General features: G+C 45.3%; 2 protein-coding genes across 3 annotated transcripts in view; one reads left to right on the top strand and one right to left on the bottom strand.

The window, feature by feature from the left end:
- The window catches only part of UFSP2 (UFM1 specific peptidase 2), a 28,166-nt gene extending 24,441 nt beyond the window's left edge, over window positions 1-3,725 (top strand). For both annotated transcript variants that reach the window (XM_066573450.1, XM_066573451.1), the window contains exons 11-12: window positions 372-496; window positions 3,187-3,725. In XM_066573450.1, the coding sequence (XP_066429547.1) occupies window positions 372-496; window positions 3,187-3,273 (212 nt within the window). In that variant the 3' untranslated portion in view covers window positions 3,274-3,725. The remainder of the gene's footprint in view (window positions 1-371; window positions 497-3,186) is intronic.
- A 1,146-nt stretch (window positions 3,726-4,871) lies between these two features.
- ANKRD37 (ankyrin repeat domain 37) lies at window positions 4,872-11,178 on the bottom strand. Its single transcript, XM_066573453.1, has 5 exons — window positions 8,792-11,178; window positions 8,559-8,711; window positions 7,066-7,157; window positions 6,759-6,970; window positions 4,872-5,088 (listed from the first exon to the last, which is right to left on the bottom strand). Exons 1-5 carry the CDS (start codon window positions 8,807-8,809, stop codon window positions 5,078-5,080), a joined length of 486 nt encoding a protein of 161 aa, XP_066429550.1. The 5' UTR covers window positions 8,810-11,178; the 3' UTR covers window positions 4,872-5,077.
- Window positions 11,179-19,975: the final 8,797 nt, after the last annotated feature.

Raw genomic sequence — 19,975 nt, forward strand, 5'->3', positions numbered from 1 at the left:
CGTGGGTTGCTCTCAAATAGTATTCTATTCCATTATCTATCTCATCTGCTCCTTGGTTGCAAAAATGTAACTACCCCTACAATTCTTTTACATTGCCTCATTGGACCTATATTTCGAGTGGCTAAATTTGCCTTTCCTCATACGGAGATCTCTCATTCAGTCTTTAGGACTTTTTCCCAGTCATCTCAGTTAAAAAAAAAAAAAAAAGGTATTACTTGAGTAATATACAACCTTGTAAATCCAGATTTATTTGTGAGATGGAGGAAAGGATTTGCTTATGAGAGATCACCCTACAGTTTACTATCTAAACTAGCAACATCCCAACCATTTACCTAATGTAAACTCTTCAGTAACCCTTTTGCTTTGCCCAGGCGGAGGCGTACTGGCACATACCATTCTTGGAGTAAATTGGAGTGAGACAACAGGAGAAATCAAATTCTTAATTCTAGATCCACATTATAAAGGAGCTGAAGATCTACAAACCATTGTGGAAAAGGTATCGTCCAAGATGCATCATGCAGTATTTTATATAATAAACTACCAACTGATTTTCAAGTTTGTGTGGGAAAACAATCTCGTGACACTTTTCTACAGATTCCTCTGAAAGTGGCCTACGAGTAAAAGCACAGCAAATGTATTAGCTGTGGATTTTGCAACATAAAATCCTCAGCTTAATACATTGCCAGCAAAGTAAATGAGATTTTTAACAAATCTCACATATATGGCGTGGGAACTTTCCATGTGTAAATTGACCTGCAGATTTTGCAATGCATCGGGTGATATCTGCAGCAAATCCGCCCTGTGTGCAGGTATTCTTGATGCTGGAATCCATAGCATGTCTGTTTATGCTTTGGATTTTGACAGCGGGTTTCAAGCTGTGCAATGCAAAGGTTGAAAACTACAGCAAAGTACACACTATTTAGTTGCAGATCTGGCTACTTCAGATTAACTGCGTATTCACTGCAGAAAGCCCGCAGAGAATACAGCCCATGTGAAGACTCCCCTTTTTTTTGGGGGGGGGGGTGTACAATGTGCAGTATTTTATATATCTATACATCTATTAAGGTCTCCTTTAAAAAAAGCCTTTTAATGCAAACTGTCTATGAGGCCCTTAGAGAATAGGAAAGGGTGGTCACTCTAGTTGAATCACCTCTTGGCCCTAGCATGAGATTTTTTTTGTCCCTTGTGGCATTAAAGTTAAAACTCGTTGTGCTCAGTCTTTTTTTTCCCCACCAACATCTGTCAGGCAAACGTTAGAAGGCCCTCATACTTATCTGACAGTCAGCCGTTCCTGCTGATATTGGTGGAAATGGCCATCCTTTCCTTAATATGTATGGGAGGATTTGGGCTACTTCTGCACATTGCAGATTTAGGTGCAGATCCACATCTAAATCTGCATGTAACATGTGGATTTGACACAGATTTCCACCCTATTTGAAGAGGTAAAATCCACATAAATTAACATGCTGCAAATTTAAAATCCACACCACAGGTCAATTTACATTGCCAATTTTGAAGTTTCTTGACATCTCATCCATACTGGTACTGTAAAATGCTGATGTAATACAGCAGAAAATCCAGTGTGGCCCGGGCTCACAAGACCGCATTGGAATTGCATATTATGCGGTCTCTGTACGCCCATGTGATACACGGAAGCTCGCAGGCAATCCATTACATTGCCTTACGTAGGCAATGTATTGCGTCTATTAAAACCATTGGTTTCCTATGCAGTGTTCATGTCTGTTTTTAGAGGCACAAAATACTTACACCTGCAAAAGATAGGACATGCAAGCCTATAATGCATGCTGATAAGGGCCGTGCTGTGCATAAAGACATCATGTGATGTTCCGTTAATTATCGCGGGGAGTCTCCTCATCTCTAAACACCTGTGACTGTCAGTGTTCAGTGATGAGGAAACTCCCTGCAGGGATGAAAGAAGGACCGCAATGCTTTTAGTGGGGCCGTCGCTGCCGCTGCTGCCCCATGGAAAGCAATGGGATGAAGGTAACCCCTGCAGAGATGATTTTCGGGGGGGAGGAAAACATAAGCTCTACCCCGAACATCACTGGAGGCAGAGACTTTTCAATTCCCGGCCACCAGAATACAGATGAAGACTGACTGGGACAGGGAGAAGGACCGGCAAGTGCTTCTAGGTGAGTTAATTAATTTTTTTTTCTTTTTTACAGGGAACATTTTCAGGGACAGGCTTCCCCCCCCCCCCTCCCCCCTGAAAATCATCGCTGCAGGGGTTGCCTTCATCCTATTGCTTTCAATGGGGTGGCAGCAGCGCTGGCTCCATTGAAAACAATGGAATAGCATCGCGGTCCTCTGCCATAGCTGTGACAGCTGTTTGTAGGGGATTCTTTCATCTCCACGGGAGTCCCATCATGACTGAACACTGACAGTGCTGTCATAGTGTTCAGTCATGAGGGGACCTTTGTGGAGCAGCTATACTGCTACAAGCACAGCTGCTCAAGTAGCACGGATCTTCGGTCACACACATTGTGTACATCCGTGGAGTGCAATTTTTAATTTTTTATTATTGGCGCACATAGGTGCGCAAAAAAATACTCTCGTCTGACCGAGGTCTAAATAGTTTTTGGCCACACAATTACCATGGCACAACCGTTATGTGTACAGGGACCCTAATACCGTTCAATCTGTGCTAAAATTGATGCCATTCCTGTCATACCTAAACTGAATCGGAACCTGATCCACAGTATCCTGATATGCTTGCTTACATCACTTATGAGACTCGTCTGCACTGAATATAGGTCAAGGTTCCAAATATATTTTGTAGTGATACTTGCAGATTCTATGAAACTAAAACATACAGAGTTACCATGTACCACCTCTTGCTGTCCTTTTTTAAAGGGGTTGTCTGATTATAAATTCAATTTTTAAAACTAGAGTCTAATGGCTTAATACAATGAAACAAACCGTACTTGCCTGTCCTCTGCCTCGGCAATCCAGTGCTACAGCTCTGGCATTCGTCCAGTCTTTGTTGACAGCGGAGGTCAGATGAGCCGTGCTTGCAAATCAGAGGCTGCAGCATGGGCAAGTGAATTTGTAACCGGACAACCCCGTTATTGGTAACTTTTTTTGTTGTTGTACAGTTTATATTGGAGTAAATATTCTGCTATGAAGAAGCATGCAGAAGCTGATGTGTTTTGTTCTTTGCTGCAGGGATGGTGTGGATGGAAAGGAGCCGATTTCTGGACTGCAGATGCTTACTACAATCTCTGCTTACCTCAACGACCTGACGTCTTTTAATAACTGTTGTTTTAAAATATTTTGTTGCATCAACATTTTTCAATTTGCAAGTCTGCAAGATAAACACTTAAAATTGTGTTCTGGTCTCTCCTAATATTTCATTATACAATGAATGTTATTTACCAATTATTTAAAAATACTTTGTATCAATCTCTCACACTTTAAGATCTCTGCGTGCTTTCGGTTAATAGGAACTTTCATTTGTTTTCTTCCAGAGCGTGAAATGTTATCCAGGTCATATAATCACAGGGGTGATTGCTACAGTAGTCATCAGGGCCGTCTTCAATAACATTCTCTGCCACTGTATGTCCATCACATGACTTATAAAGATTATCCTCTGAAGTGTAAAAGAGGGGGAGCAGTAATCCTCACCAAAGTCAGGGATTGATACAAAGTGTATTAGATGATTGCATAACTTCTCATTATGCAATAAACTATATTATCTGCTGAAACCTGAATACTCCTTTAATTAAATCAATTACATTTGTCATCTTAAGGCTTATTTAGACACAACGATTTTTGCTCAAAAATCGCTCAAAGCCATCTTTTGAGCGATAATCGTTGTGTCTAACTGCACTGACATTGTGCAGTTTTCGTTAAGCCGTTGCTAATTGATGATCTTTCATCATGCTGAAAGAATGAGCAATCTGTTATCAGGGATTCACAGCGGGATACGGCTGATACTATTGTTTCAGCTGTATCCATCTCCCTGACCACAGGCGGGGTATGAAGAACAGAGCGGTCCAGCTGTATTCATCCCCCGCTTGGCTGTATAACAGCCGGGCGCTCCGAGCAAAGAATATCTGGATGCAGAAGACAATTGGGGCCGCTTGTCTTCTGCATGCTCCGCTCGAAGCACAAGGTGGTCGCTCAACGTTGGAGCAAGGTGGTCGCTCAAAAGATTTTTTGAGTGATAATTGTTGTGTCTAAACCAGGCTTTAGTCTCGTAGGAAGCTTTCACATTAACTGTTTAAGGCAAAACTAGGAGAGATTGATTTGCGACTCTGTATGATATAAGTTAGATTGGCCATACTATTGTTTGTGTTTTATTGTATGGCTGCCTGCACACGGGCTGGTTGGATTCTACATGCGGAATCCTGCAGTGGAATACAGCCCTGGCAGCAGTGGCGTCCGCACGTACCTGCCTTGGTTCCCTTCATCTGTACTCTGGCTAGTCTGTATGGCTCGTTGTCGGACATGCACAGTAGAGGTGTTGTTTTTTTTTTGTTTTTTTTTTATAAAGCTCCTGATTTTTCGGTGTCACCGCCTAGTGATAACGTGGAATCCTCGACCTTTCCGCAATGTCAATTGCGGAAGGACCATTAATCAGACTGCTTCCATTGACTTCAATGGAAGCCATCCGCGCAAAAATGGAGCGTGCTGCAATTGTTTTTTGCTCGTGTGCAGGAAGAATCCCTTTTCCATAGCATGCTATGGATGGTATTTGCTGCGGAACCTGGAGGTGGGCGCCCGCTCCAGATTCCGCAGTGCAAATCCACCTATATGCAGGTGACCTATAAGAGCATTTTGGTGCCCCACTGTGTAATTGCAGCTCTGAGTTTGTGGTTATTTTGTTAGTAAAGACAATGAGAAAAATCAAACGTCAACATTTTTTTTTTTATTTAAAACACCGCAAAGTAGAAAGGTATGAAAAAAAAATATATATACAAAAAGCCATCCTGTATGAAACCTCTTCCTTCCAGCAGAGAGGCTGTAGTATAATCCAGCTTAATGTGAGCCTGTAGATTAGAGCTCCTCATGGAAGCGTATTAAAGCCAAGAACACATGGAAATCTTGTGTCTAACTACAAGAAGCCTGTAAAAAGAAGAAAAATGTGTTATGATTCATGTAACATAGGGCTCCTCTACCTAGATTACTGGACTTGGTATACATTAGTAGTAGTATTGGGGGGTCATTCTTTAAGCCCCCTTACAGTAGGATCCTTTTTTTTTTTTTTCCACTCAAACTATTTAGTCTGCTAGAACGCCACCAGTGCAGAATGGGGGCAAAAGTCACTTTTGCTCTCCAACATTGGAGAGAAGAAGTCTAGTTATCTCCCTCTACCCTGGAGGGTTATATCTGCCAGCAGACGTTTGTCAGTTCTTGTTTATAATATGATTGATTTCAACTATTTTGGGAAGTTTGGTCAGAATCTAGTAGACAAGTGATAATCTGTGCAGTGCAGCTTCAGCTTCCACAATTATACTGATACATAATGGTACCTCGTTGATATTATAGGGTAATTCACATGTGGCAGATTTGCTTCAGAAATCTTCTGTAACTATCCCATTTAGCTGAATAAGGCCACTCTCACACATCTGTTCTTTACCATAATCGTGGTATAAAGCTTCCATTGTTTTCAATGGGGCCCCGCAGACATGCGCTCGATCGTGGCGTTTTCTAACACAGCGATTTTTGAGCACTGCCTGCTCTATTTGCGCTAAATCCTGCTGTCGTAGGCAGGAACATTCGGGCGAAAACTAAAGTGAAATCATGGCAAAGTGCTACGATCGGAATCGTGGCATTTTGCCGGCCACATGTGAGAGTGGCCTAAGGATTGCAGAAAACAAGGCACATGCTAAAGAAAAAAAAAATCTTCCGATGAATGGAACTGATTTATAACTGTAGAAACTTCTGCAGCAAATCTGCCACATCTGAATTTATCCTTAAGTTGTGTTCATACGTTGCCAATTTACGGTAGATTTCACCCCTTCAGTTAGATTTCATTTGATAGGGTGAAATCTGCTGCAGATCTGCACCAAAACCCGCAGAAAATCTGCGTGAACGCACCCTAAAACATTACATTAGCAGATGACTCCATCACATAAAATCAACCTCCTAGGTATTCAAAAGTCTAATGTTTAACCAAAATAGAACAAGCAGCCCACACTGTACTGAAGCATACCAGGGAAGAAAAAATGGAGGGGGGGGGGGGGGGGGAGAGGTAGTGTGTAAAAAGGCCATGAAGTACATTTAGATGCCAAAAACTACACAACTATCACGTATTGCACAGTGATTTAAGTGGTTTTAACATATTTGTTGCAGGTTTAACCCCTTAACGCTACAGGATGTAAATTTAACGTCCCGGTTGGGGGCATTTAACGCAACAGGACGTAAACATATCTTGTGGATGGCTTGGACTCAAGTGAGCATGCGCCATCCTGTGGCTTGAGGCTGTTATGACTGATGGCCATCATCGCACTGCAACAGCGGGGATCGATGAGACCATTAATCCCAGCTCTTAACCTCTTACTTGCTGCAATGATTCACAGAGGGAGAGTGCTCCCTCTGTGACGTCATTGTGACTTCTCAATATAATAGAGGAGTTGTTTTTTTTTTGTATGTACATGTACTTCATGAACTGTCTACAGACTATCTTTTTTTCTTATTTCTTTTCCCTGGTCAGTCTAATGTTTAAAGCTTTCAGAAGCTCTATGCTGGTTTACGTTACTTAATTTCTGTCATCACCAGTATAGAATACATACCATCTGACCGTCTCCTCTTTCCATAAGCAGCTGATCTGTCGCATTGTCTTCTCTTGGTACCAGCTGTTGGCTCCTTACAATGTTGCATGGATGGGCATGTTTTATAGAATGTATCTTGTGTGTGTTTTACAGTTGCCAGATATTTTGCGCATTCCACAAAACCACTAGCAAACGCCAGTGCTTCAGCTGTGAGTCCGTCCTTGTTACAAACACTGTAGAGTAAAACAAAAATGGTCAGCCCGTACTCAATACAGTTGCATCTAGGGCTCTACCATAAACTGATCAACCAATGCCAACAAAAACTTACTCAAGTCTGGCCTCATGGGCGACCAGCACGCTGAGGCATTCCAAACTCCCACAACGTGCCGCTTTGTGGATGAGCGTTTCTCCAAAGAGGTCCTAGAAGAAAACAGCAGTGGGTATTAACAAAGACGTAAAGCTTACAACCATATTACATATTCCAAGTCCACATTCATAGTAAAGTTTAAATAAAAATAAATGTCACGTTTCATTGTACACATTTTTTTGGTTCCAGAACTGACCAAAAGAGTTAAAGAGAGAAACCTCTGAGCAGAAATAAATCTGCTTTACAGTATAACAGGATGAGCCCACACAGAACTGCAACCCTATCATTATAGCATTAACATAATAGCCTGACTGCTGCTGCATAGGCAACATTGCTAACGAGAAATCCCTGCATGGACGAGAGCCATACAGAGATCACTTTAAGGACAGTTTCAGATAAGTGTATCTTAGCTTCACATTTGGTCTGCGTTTTGGGGACGTATGGATTTTTTTTCACGCCATTTAAAAAAAAAAAAGAGGCAGAATGGCTTTTTTTTTGCCTTTCTGCCAGCACATTGCTGCTATTCTCCATTGGGCAAACACAGATCAGTATTTGCTATGTAGAAAATAACAACAATACGGCGGCAAGGACTGATAACATATGATTATAATGTCATTGGTAACATGTCTGTAATACAGATCCGTATTACGGACATATTTAAATACGCTTCTCTGAAACTGCCCTTATTGGGAGAAGTCTGGCCAATTGATACTGGATTGAAAGTAAACAAGGCTTCCTCCGTGTAGCAGACCAGGCTTTGGTCCACAAATCTGGACAGGTGGCACATTACTACGCTGGCAAGTAGTGTCAAAACTAGTTACTGATCTGAAGCATGAGTAGAAATTTAGCTGTGATGATGCATGCCTATGAGTTGGGCTCCATCTGAACCCCTGTTGCAGATTTGGTGCAAAATCACTGGGTGACATGATGGAAGCATGCCAGACCCCATCACAATCAATGGAATCTGTTGCTTCGGCACTTTTATTCTGCTCCTACGACACATCTGAGTAATAAAATGAAATAGCTCAAATGTGAACATCTTTCAGGTTAGGCTATTGTCTACATGTAATAAAGGTTAAGCCCCATCTGCGCCCCTAGTTGTGTGCAATCCATTGGCTCATATCTTGGATCCTGAGAGTTTCTCTGCAGTCTATGCAGAACAGGACGGCATAGTTCACAAATGGGAAAATCTCCAACCTGTGAGCTGATTGGCTACAATGGACCCTTAGGCTCTGTTAACACTGCCATCGCGGTTTCCATTTATAATATCGCGGTGACTGCTACCCCAAACCCGTATTCAAACATATCCTGGCAGGCGATATTGACTAAAGGGATTTCTCGGAGTTCCGATATTTATAAGACTAAGAACTGCGCTGTAGACTTTAGAAAAAAATTGCGCAACTAGAAGAATCCCAAGAACTATGGTGAAGGTGATGCAGAGAATTAGGATCTACCTGCTGGTTAACGTCCACTCCTGTCTGCAGCTGCCAAAGAAGGAAAAACGCTTGTCCCCCATGTGCTGCCAGGTGTGCCGGCGTCTGGCCCAGGGCATCTCCAGGAGAATTCACCGCTTCGCCGCACTCCATCAGCTGGTTCAGGCTGCAAAACTGATAAGAAAGTCTCTAGTTAGCCACAAATACTCTTCCCAAGCCAATAACATGAGGCTATTGTGTGCCCGCAGCCTCACCTCCTCCTGCAGCAGCATCTTCTAGGTGCTCAGTGGTCCTCGCCTCCTGCGCTCTGCCAGCTCTCTGAGCACAATAGTTACTCTCCACTGTTCTAATTCCAGAACTCCCCAAAGCCCCGCCCCCCGTCACGTACTCAAACAACCAGCACATGGAGCTCCGCTAGTGATGGCTCCTTCAGCAACTTCCCATCTCAGAGCCAAAAAGGGCTCCTGTAACCCTTCCACTGCTGGAGAGGTGACCTGCTCCTCACACAGCAGGGAGGACAATTAAAAGGCCATTGAGTGAAGTAAGAAGAAGGGTCCATTATACGCTGAGCCCTGCTGAGGGGTTTCTGACAGATGACAGCTGAAGGGCTTTCTGCAGTGACCGGAAGAAGGCAGCAGGTTGTCAGTCATTTGTAACTTCATGCGAGTCTTCCATATCCACACAGGGCAGGGCAGTCTCTATGGGAAGCTTATATATCATTGTTTATTACCTTCACTCCAAGGGGTCAGAGCGAGCGCAGATATTCTAAGGAAAAAAATATTAAGGGAGATGTAATAAATTACTGAATTATTCCGCCAGGATGCGACGCAACAGACGCAGCTGCTTCAGAACTGCACACCAAAATCTGCAGGTGGAACTGTGGATTTTGTTGCCAAATTGCAGGCAGATTTAAGCCATTTTCAAGTAGGTTGCAGGATTTGGTGCGCACTCTACATATGTCCCAGTGCGTCTTACAGACTAATTGTACCCGTGTGCAAGGTCCCTTAACCCTTTCCAATCCAATTTGTATTCTGGTTTTCCTAGGGGGCTTACTCTTTTTCTGCTGTTATACAACGGCGCTATATGCTGGCTAAAGCCAGTACTGCATGAGGTAACACATTGGATAGGCTCCGACAGCAGAGAGGCTGGCAATATACAGTAAGAGAACCCCGACAGGTGTCTTTCAACATCGAAGCTGTACAGCCTTAAATCATAATGCCTTTAGACGTCAGACAGTGGATTGGAAAGGGTTAAGGGTCTGCTCACAATGGCTGCTTTTGGCTACCAAGGCACTTTTTTTTTGCAAACTGTTGCCACATTTTTAAGAGAAGCAGTTCTGGGAAATGTCCCTACAATCTCTTCTATAGGAATCGGGGATTGTGACAATTCATAGATAAGACAAGGGTGATTAGTGCTGTTCCTCTGTTATTCCTCCTGAGAAATGTATGAATAAGGCCGCCTGCACACAAACGAGTTTGAATTGCAGAATCCACGATCATCTCCCACGCGGACGATCCATGGCATTCCATACAAATTCAAACCAGCAACCGCGATTTTCCGTGCGGACCATCTGTTAACAGAGGCCATTTGGCCGAAACGCGTTCAGCGTTCCTGCACTTGCCATTCATGTATGCATTGCTCTTTCTAATAGCTGAAGCTATCCTCCCCTTCTTGTTGTATGGAACTGAACGGCACAACCCACCGCTATGAGAAAAGATGCTCCAGAATTGTTATATGGTGGGGGATACAACTATGTGCTAGAACAAACGTGTGCGGAGAGGTGACACGTTCTCTTTAACCCCTTAATGCTCTGTGATATACAGTTATGTCATGGAGGATCAGAGGGCGATCCTGCTCCATGCAATGTGGGGGTCTGCAGTCTTTTATGTAGATCAGTTGGGTTTTACATAATAAAGTACTAAAACCTGATTCATTTACATTGGGCTATTCAGACATGTATTTTACACGTATTACATGCATGAAAAAAATGTCAGCGTGTCCTATTTTGCCGCGTGATACGCACCGTTATAGTTTATGGATGCATAAACTATGCAGTGACCACACGTTACATGGGTATTTGCTGCATATTGGGCGCATAAAAAAATACCTGCGCAGCCAGAGTACGCTCGCGTGAGAGAGCCCGTAGGCGGTATTTACACGTGTGAAGGTGTTATCAGTCTGAGAAACTCGTACTGATATCACACTTACCAACCTGCGACTTGGCCTGTGAGTGCGATGAGTTTAGCAAGAAAAACGCGCCGCCGCATGTGATTTTGATACTCATGAAACCTGCAGATTGTTTCAATAGGAAGAATAAAAAAATTGCATGAAAATCACATCTGCATAAAAAAATGCCGTGATTTTTCTATCTCGCTCCGAGAGAAAAATTGCCAAAACAAGATAATGGTTCGTTTCCTTGAGCGCCTTCCATCCTTCTTGCTATTAAATGGAACTCGCCTGCGTAAATACGACCTTCATGGGCCGCTAAAATGAAAAATATCTTGTCATATTCCCTACTAGGTGATCTTCAGCTCCTAAAAGGTGCGACTGGCTGCGACGCGGACCGTAGAGTAGCGCCGCAACATCACCAACCAATGGAAGTCAACGCAGCGGCTTTACGGCTTACGAGATGCTGCGACCATTGCAAGAAACCTGGCAAATGTAGATGTCTTGTGACCGCATTGACTTCCGTCAGTTTGCGGTTACAGGGCTACACTGCGACCCGCGTCTTGACCAAAGTCGCCATGTAGCACTGATGTCATCTGTCTGTTTACGTGAAGCGCTGTCTCACCGCCACGAACACTGCACTTCCCTGTGTGGAAGGCTGCCATGACAATGTACTGCCTTATCCCCGTCACTGCAGAAAGCCCCTGAGCTGTTGTTTGTCAGACATCCCTCAGGGGGCGCAGTGTATAATGTGCCCTTCTTCACAGCCCCAACAGCACTCAGCGGCCATTGAGCAACCTAATTGTCCTCCCTGCTGTGTGAGGCGCACGTGTCACCTTTGCAGCAGTGAAAGGGTTACTGCCTGTACCTTCTAGGATTCCTTCCTGAAGACCCACCACTAACCTCCTCGACGCAGTCTACGCCCACACACCAGCTGATTGGATAATATTCTCAAGGTCCCGATTTTAGCACCAGCTGATTGGTTGGCTGCGGTGTTGCGGCTCTTCCCCTCTCTCGGTCACGTCTCCTGCGGCTGGAGCTGCTGTGAGGCGGCACGTAGGCTATGCGCTCCTGAGAGATGACGGAAGGGGGATGGGAGCCGTGGGATGCTGGCTGCTGCACGTATGACAAGGAGGAAGAAGAAGACGGAGCGCTCATGTCTTATGAACAATCTCCCATCCTGGGGTTGTGGCACCTACGTGCCAGCAGGGAGGAGGGGTGCTCGGTGCATACCTGCAGTCACGTAGAGGCTGAAACCTGATAGCATAGGACAGCTATTAACGACCGCAAGACATGCTAGGAAGTACCGGTCTGAGGGCCATTCACACCGGCCGCCTGTTAACTGACTGAATATGGACACATCAGCCTCTTGGTTGCCTTTAAAGGGACGATTGTAAGACTTTATAGTGATAGTCACCCCCATAGTGTCCCCAGTACTAGTATGGTCCTCCACGGTGGCCCCAGTACCGGTAGGGTCCTGCACGGTGGCCCCAGTACCGGTAGGGTCCTGCACGGTGGCCCCAGTACCGGTAGGGTCCTGCACGGTGGCCCCAGTACCGGTAGGGTCCTGCACGGTGGCCCCAGTACCGGTAGGGTCCTGCACGGTGGCCGCAGTACCGGTAGGGTCCTGCACGGTGGCTCCAGTACTACTATGGTCCTCCACGGTGGCCCCAGTTCCGGAAGGGTCCTCCATGGTGGCCCCAGTACCGGTAGCGTCCTGCACGGTGGCCCCAGTACCGGTAGGGTCCTGCACGGTGGTCCCAGTTCCGGTAGGGTCCTGCACGGTGGTCCCAGTACCGGTAGGGTCCTGCACGGTGGCCGCAGTACCGGTAGGGTCCTGCACGGTGGCCCCAGTACTACTATGGTCCTGCACGGTGGCCCCAGTACCGGTTGGGTCCTGCACGGTGGCCCCAGTACCGGTTGGGTCCTGCACGGTGGCCCCAGTACCGGTTGGGTCCTGCACGGTGGCCGGAGTACTGGTAGGGTCCTGCACGGTGGCCGCAGTAGTGGTAGGGTCCTCCACAGAGGACCCAGTAGTGGTAGGGTCCTCCACAGAGTCCCCTGTAGTGGCAGGGACCTCCACAGTGGCCCCATTAGTGGTAAGGTCCTCCACATTGGCCCCATTAGTGGTAGGGTCCTCCACAGTGGCCCCATTAGTGGTAGGGTCCTCCACAGTGGCCCCATTAGTGGTAGGGTCCTCCACAGTGGCCCCAGTAGTGGTAGGGTCCTCCACAGTGGCCCCATTAGTGGTAGGGTCCTTCACAGTGGCCCCATTAGTGGTAGGGTCCTTCACAGTGGCCCCATTAGTGGTAAGGTCCTCCACAGTGGCCCCATTAGTGGTAAGGTCCTCCACAGTGGCCCCATTAGTGGTAAGGTCCTCCACAGTGGCCCCATTAGTGGTAAGGTCCTCCACAGTGGCCGCATTAGTGGTAAGGTCCTCCACAGTGGCCGCATTAGTGGTAAGGTCCTCCACAGTGGCCGCATTAGTGGTAAGGTCCTCCACAGTGGCCGCATTAGTGGTAAGGTCCTCCACAGTGGCACCATTAGTGGTAAGGTCCTCCACAGTGGCCCCATTAGTGGTAAGGTCCTCCACAGTGGCCCCATTAGTGGTAGGGTCCTCCACAGTGGCCTCATTAGTGGTAGGGTCCTCCACAGTGGCCTCATTAGATGTAGGGTCCTCCACAGTGGCCCCATTAGTGGTAAGGTCCTCCACAGTGGCCGCATTAGTGGTAAGGTCCTCCACAGTGGCCGCATTAGTGGTAAGGTCCTCCACAGTGGCCGCATTAGTGGTAAGGTCCTCCACAGTGGCCCCATTAGTGGTAGGGTCCTCCACAGTGGCCTCAGTAGTAATGGGGTCCTCCACAGTGGCCCCAGTAGTAATGGTGGCCGCAGTAGTAATAGCGTCCTCCATAGTGGCCTCATTAGTAATAGGATCCTCTATAGTGGCCTCAATAGTAATGGCGGCCCCAGTGCTAGTAGGGTCTGTACTGCGCATGTGCGATGGCAAACCGTCTGGACCAAAGGCATCACAGAGAAAGAAAAATAATGAGAGGTATGCGGGGTCACTGGCCGGGCACAGTGTCCGATTCTGGTGCGGGATCCCATATCCGAAATCCAACCCAGTCGTGTGCAGCCGTCCTTATAAAATCCTGAATTTTAAGAAAAAATAGTCATGGATCCAAAAACTATATCCAAAGCGAGGAAAAGCGTCACAAACACTTTTAACTGTGGTTAGTAAATTCCTATTGACCAACATCTGGCTACTGTAGTTTTGCAACAAAAAAACGTTCTGTTTTCCTTAAAGAGGTTGTGCCAAGTTATAAAGTTATCCACAGGGTAGAGGATATCTTTATGATTCGTAGGGGTCTGACTGCCGGGACCCAACCAATCCTCAGAATAGGAGTCTTGTCAGTGAATGAATGGAGCATGCCGTTACTCCATTCACTTCAATGACAGCGCCGCAACTTACCAAGTTCAAGTGCTTCAGCAATCTCTGGCGCTGTCATTGAAATGGATGGAGTGATGGTGTGCCTGCATGACCGCTGCTCCATTTACTAAGGGATCTACTGGACCCCCATTCTCAGGATTGGTTGAGGTTCTAGCAGTCCCCCCCCCCCCCCCCCCATTCTATTATAAAGTTAGCCCCTATCCGGTGGATAGGGGCTAACTTTATAATGGTACAACCCCTTCAGTGGCAGGTTTTGGTAGTCTTCATTTCAACACAGATTTTTAGGAGATTTTTCAGGCGTGCCACTAAAGGGGTTAAAGGGGCTTTCCAAGATTTTTTTTTTTAAAGCTGCTCATGCCCAATAATAATAATAAGAGGCAGTACTCTCCCCCCCCCACCTCTACCCCTGCATCCCAGCTTAGAAGAACCAGACCACTGTACTATACACTTCTGAAAAGTATCCAGCAAGACACAAACAGTTTTCCTTTTTGTGTAATAAATATGTCTACATTGCTTTGCACCAACCCCAATAGTAAATGTAGGTTGTGCTTAGAGATGAGCGAGCGTACTCGGATAAGCACTACTCGCTCGAGTAATTTGCTTTATCCGAGTATCGCTGTGCTCGGGGCTAAAGATTCGGGTGCCGGCACGGAGCGGGGAGCTGCAGGGGAGAGTGGGGAGGAACGGAGGGAAGATCTTTCTCTCCCTCTCTCCCGCCCGCTCTCCCCTGCTCCCCGCTGCGACTCACCTGTCAGCCGCAGCGGCACCCATTATATGGGAGAATAAAAGAATATACTCGGATGAGTGAATAAAGTTAATGAGCTGAAAAAGATACTAGCTCATGACAGCATAGATCCCTCTGGGTTATAACTATATTTATAGTATGACATATTGAGTCATATATCAGATTCATTATTAATGCCATTTTGAGGCATAATATATGACTTTTTGAATGTTTTTGTGTGCGCCACTTTTTAGATTTTATTATGATTTAATAAGAGATAAGTGTTAGTTCCTTTCAATGACCGCCCATATTATAAATAACATTAAATTTTGGATGTCAAGGGTCCTTCTCTTCAACTCCAGAGGCAACTGGTTTATGTCTGGTGTTGCAGCTCAGCACAATGGGAGATAATTTAAGTGTGCAAAAGAAAATAATCATCTCTTACACAATGTACGATCCATATGTGAGGTCACTCACAAGAGCATCACAGACTATAATCTAAATGGGAAGATGGAACAATACCTCTATATCACCTTTTGGAAGGCAGCATTCCTGCACGTTATAACAAGCCTTGTAACAATGACTGGGAAATGTGAGCCTTGTTAAAAAGTCTGACATTAACTTGCAGGAATGCTGCCTTCCAAAAGGTGGCGTTGAAGAAGCATTGTTCCATCTTTTTTTACATATTTCCCAGAGGAGCTTGCATGGCCTTATAAGTCTCCACACTCACCTTCTAAGTGCTCTCCCTAAGGAGAAATAATACCCTTCCTCACCCAATGGTCTGTACTAACTGCTGTTATGCAAAGGAAATGAATGAATTTCACCATCTTGCCCTATGCCCCATCTTGTTTTCAATGTTATTTTAACCCTTTGCAATCCAATTTTTGATTCAGGGTTTCCTAGGGGGCTTTCTCTTTCTGCCATTATACAATGGCACCATCTGCTGGCTAAAGCCAGTACTGCGGTATGGGACGTGCTGGAGAGGCCCCCCGACAACAGAGCGGCCAGTAATATACAGTAAGAATACCCTGCCGGACGTCTTTTGACATCGGAGCTGTACAGCCTTCAATCAGAATGTCTTCAGACGTCAGACGGGGTTGGAAAGGGTTAATGCTTAAATACGTTTAGCTGAGTTTAAAGAAACTCTGCACAAGACTGTTGAATCGCTGTACAGTATCCTAATTGTCTTAGTACATTATCAATATATTTGGCCTTGAATAGTGATCCCCGAAAATATCCTCCCTCATGCCCAGATGTGTCCTATGCAACCGGCTGCATCAAAGGAATGAGAAGCGCTCCTGAGGCCTCTGGTGCCTACGTGCCGGCTCTCACATTGAACTGAGTCCAAGACATAGCTGTTCATCACATTCATTCACTCTAATTCCCTAGTAAAAATACCCCTGCTTATCCAATTAACGGGGAGCATACCATATGCTACGTGCAAGAAGAAGAATTCTTCATATATTGTAGCTTTACTCAAGTACTAGTAATTTGGAACAACTATTTCACTGTTATTTCTATCCATAACACATAAATGGGACATGTTACATCGCCCTGCAGTATCACACGTTTCCTTGCAAAACCAAACTCTCCTGTACGCCTGACTAGGACCCCGGGGTCTCCGCACCCAGATGTTTCAAGGACATAAAAGCTGATACAGAAGTCTACGTGCCTGACTGTGTGTGGACTGCGTTGGAATTCAAGATAGAGAGCTCTTTGTTACAAATGTTCGGTCCAATTCTCTATGAAACCCCTTGTATATGTGTTTACCCAGAAGCACGCTGTATAGGCTGGGGCTCATTCACATCAGTACCTTGATGTGCATTGTGAACGGATCCGTATAATACAAACAAAACTATAGTTTCCATTTTTTTAACCAATCCAGCAGATGGATTCATTACAAAAGGAAAGTATCTGTTAGCTTGTTTCCATTTGTGTACACTTACACGTCTGTTTTTAAGAATCCGTTTTGTTTGTTTTTTTTTAGCCTGAAGCACATGCTTATTTACCAATGCATCTGTTAAACGAACATCAACAATGGAACCACACAGAAGCCTTTACATTCAGTTCCATCACCCATTGACTAAAATGGTAAAAATTGGATTTCTGCTTATAAACAGAAAAAATGGCGCAGACTGACGCATTATTGTTTCCACAAAAAATGACAAGATCAAATGGAACGATATTGAACTGAGCTTAATGGAAGCTCAGAAAATCCCACTAAAATCAATGGAACTTAGGGCGGCTTCAGACGATCGTATATTGGCCGGGTTTTCACGCACAGCCGATATACGGTGTCCCTCTCTGCATAGGGAGGAGGCTGGAAGAGTCGGGAGCAGTGCACTGAGCTCCCGTCCCCTGTCCACCCCTCCCCACTATTTGCAATGGGAGGGTGGGACGGGGGCAGAACTAAGTTAGCAGAAATCCAGAAGGTGATGTGAACAAGAATTACATGCAAGTGACATTCTTATCACTGTTTCAACTTTAGATTAACCCCTTAGTGACTAGTTATATATTCTAAGGGCGGTATGGGAGTCCCGTGCCAGGAGGAGTCAGGGCCCAGTTGCCTATTTACAACTATGCTATTGCTCTAACTGCCGGGAGCGGAGAAACCTCTAATCCCACTGTTTAACTCCGTACACGCCACTGTCTATAGCAACCATGGCAGCTAAGCAGGTGATAGTGAGAGGCGCCTCTGCAGTCGCATGATGCTGACAGGTTGCCATGGCAACTGGAGGCCTGATCAAGGCTTTCCTGTCTGCCATGCAAGCAAGCCTATATTACACTGCAGTACATATATAGTGCAGTGTAGTATACCAGCAATCAAATAATCGCATCTTCAAGTCCACTTGAGAGACGCAAAAAATGTGTAAGCAAAAAGTTTAATAAAAATCCAGAGTAAAAAAAGAAAAGGAAAAACAGATTTTTTTCCCCCCAGAAACCACTTTTTAAATGGAAAAGATAATCAAAAGACATTATAGGTATCACAGCGTTTGCATTCTTCTGAACTATAAAAAAAATATTTATCCCATATGGTGAAAGACATTGAATATAACGGAATTGCTGTTTTTCATTCATCTGCGTCTCAAAAACGCAATGAAAAGTGATCAAAAAGTTGCATGTACCTTAAAATGGAACCAATGGAAACCACGACTCATTCCACAAAAAACAAGACCTCACAGCACTGCTGGCAAAAAGTGCAAATGTTATGGGTCTTGGAATGCAGCAACGCAGATATCATTTTAGGTTTCCGGTGGCAGCTGTGTCTTGTTATTTTGTGCCAAAAGTTCAAATGGATTTGATATTTGTACATCAACTACAGTTACCGTATTGTTTTATACTGTAAGATAAGACCAATATAAGGCAGGGGTCACACAGGGCGGATTTGCCGCGGTTCTGCCGCAGCAGATCCGCCCGCGGCAAAACCGCCCGCGGCCGCTAATCTCGGGATTAGCCAGCCATGTGGACGAGGTTTCCCCGAAACCTCGTTCACACGGGACGGCTAATCCGCTGCGGTAAATCCAGTTGAAACCGCGGCTGCGGCAGCCGCGGTTTCAAAAGAAGCAGCATGTCTGTTTACAGTCGGTTTTTTGTTTATTTATGTTACGGCCGCGCTCTCCTCTATGGGAGAGCCGGCCGCAACGGAAAAGCATGCGGCCGGACAGCTTCAAAGCCGCCGCGGCTTAAACCGCGGCGGTTCTCCCGGCGGAAATCTCGCGGTTTTTGCTGCGGCCAAACCGCGAGATTTCCGACGAAAATCCGCCCCGTGTGAACCCAGCCTAAAGGAACTGTTTTTAAATCCACCTCATGGGGGCAATTTGGGGTGGCCCAGGATTTTTTTTTTTAACTGCAGTTGGCAGGAAGAAGGACACACTTGGCTGCTTGCCCCACCATTCTCACACACAGGCTGAAGGTGAATGTCATGGGAAATACTTCCCTTTCCTTAAAACAGTGGAAAACACACACTGTAGCAAATCTGCTCCAAACCATCGGGTGACCAAATCTAATATGATCTGTTAGGCTGCAGATTGTAATCTGGATGGCATGCCCTAGTATACTAATCGTTGCTGCACACATTCAGTGTGCTTACGGTGCAAAAAGTCTGTCCCACTTCTCTAGTGATTCTGCAGCTTGTGAATCCGGTCTTTCCTAACAGCAAATAATATCAGACTGTTTAATGAATCGTCCGCCTTCAGTAAATAGAGGAACGCATCCACATCCTACAACAGTAAGACGGGTTTGCATGTATTTCTAATGCTGCAAACCATTTTCCGGCCCAAATTATTTCCAGTCCACACTTTTTGCACCCCTCACGTACTGGAGTGAGGTTGCTCAAAACTTTTAAAACATTTTAAAATGTCTCAGTTGATAAAGTTATCTAAAAATCCAAACTCAAACCTTGCCCCCTTTTCTAGACAGGCTTGAAAAGTAAAGCGAGACGTGTGAGATTTTTTTTTTTTGGCGCAAATCAATATTTAATTTGTCTAAATTACTTTACACCAAAAAGAAAGCTGCTACTTACAGAATTGTTGCACAGCAACAGTACTAAATGTGCCCCAGCATGCTCTTGGGGTGGGGGTTTATGGCTGCCAGTTTCCCATAGATTTTTATATGAAAAAAAGAACACCTTAAAAAAAAAACGCAGGTCAAAAATTTGTGTACAAAAACATCCCACCAAAAACAACCTTGTAAAAAAAAAAGCCCCACAAAAAAAATCACAAAAATGTATGAGTGAAAGAAGCCTTAAAAAGGTTATCATTATCACCTATGTCCGCTGGGACCCCCAGCGATCTCAAGACTTCAGCCCTGGTGTGTCCAGAAGTTCTGCCAGCAGAGGCCACAGATGCGCGCCTCCTCTCCATGCACTTGGCTATCTCTGATGCTTCCATTGAAGTAAGTGGAATGGAGGCGCTCATGTGCGGCCTCCGCTCAGAGAACTTCTGGATGAAGGATAACTTTCAAATTAATAGTTGCCCCTGCAGGTTAACAGTAGTGCTGCCACCTGGTTCTTCGTAAAGTATAGAGATAGCTATATAACAAGACTTTTAGGCTGGGTTCACACAGGGCGGATTTGCCGCGGCAAATCTGCCTGCAGCCGCT

This window comes from Eleutherodactylus coqui, chromosome 7 (assembly GCF_035609145.1).
Source record: "Eleutherodactylus coqui strain aEleCoq1 chromosome 7, aEleCoq1.hap1, whole genome shotgun sequence".
NCBI classification, from domain to species: Eukaryota; Metazoa; Chordata; class Amphibia; order Anura; family Eleutherodactylidae; genus Eleutherodactylus; species Eleutherodactylus coqui.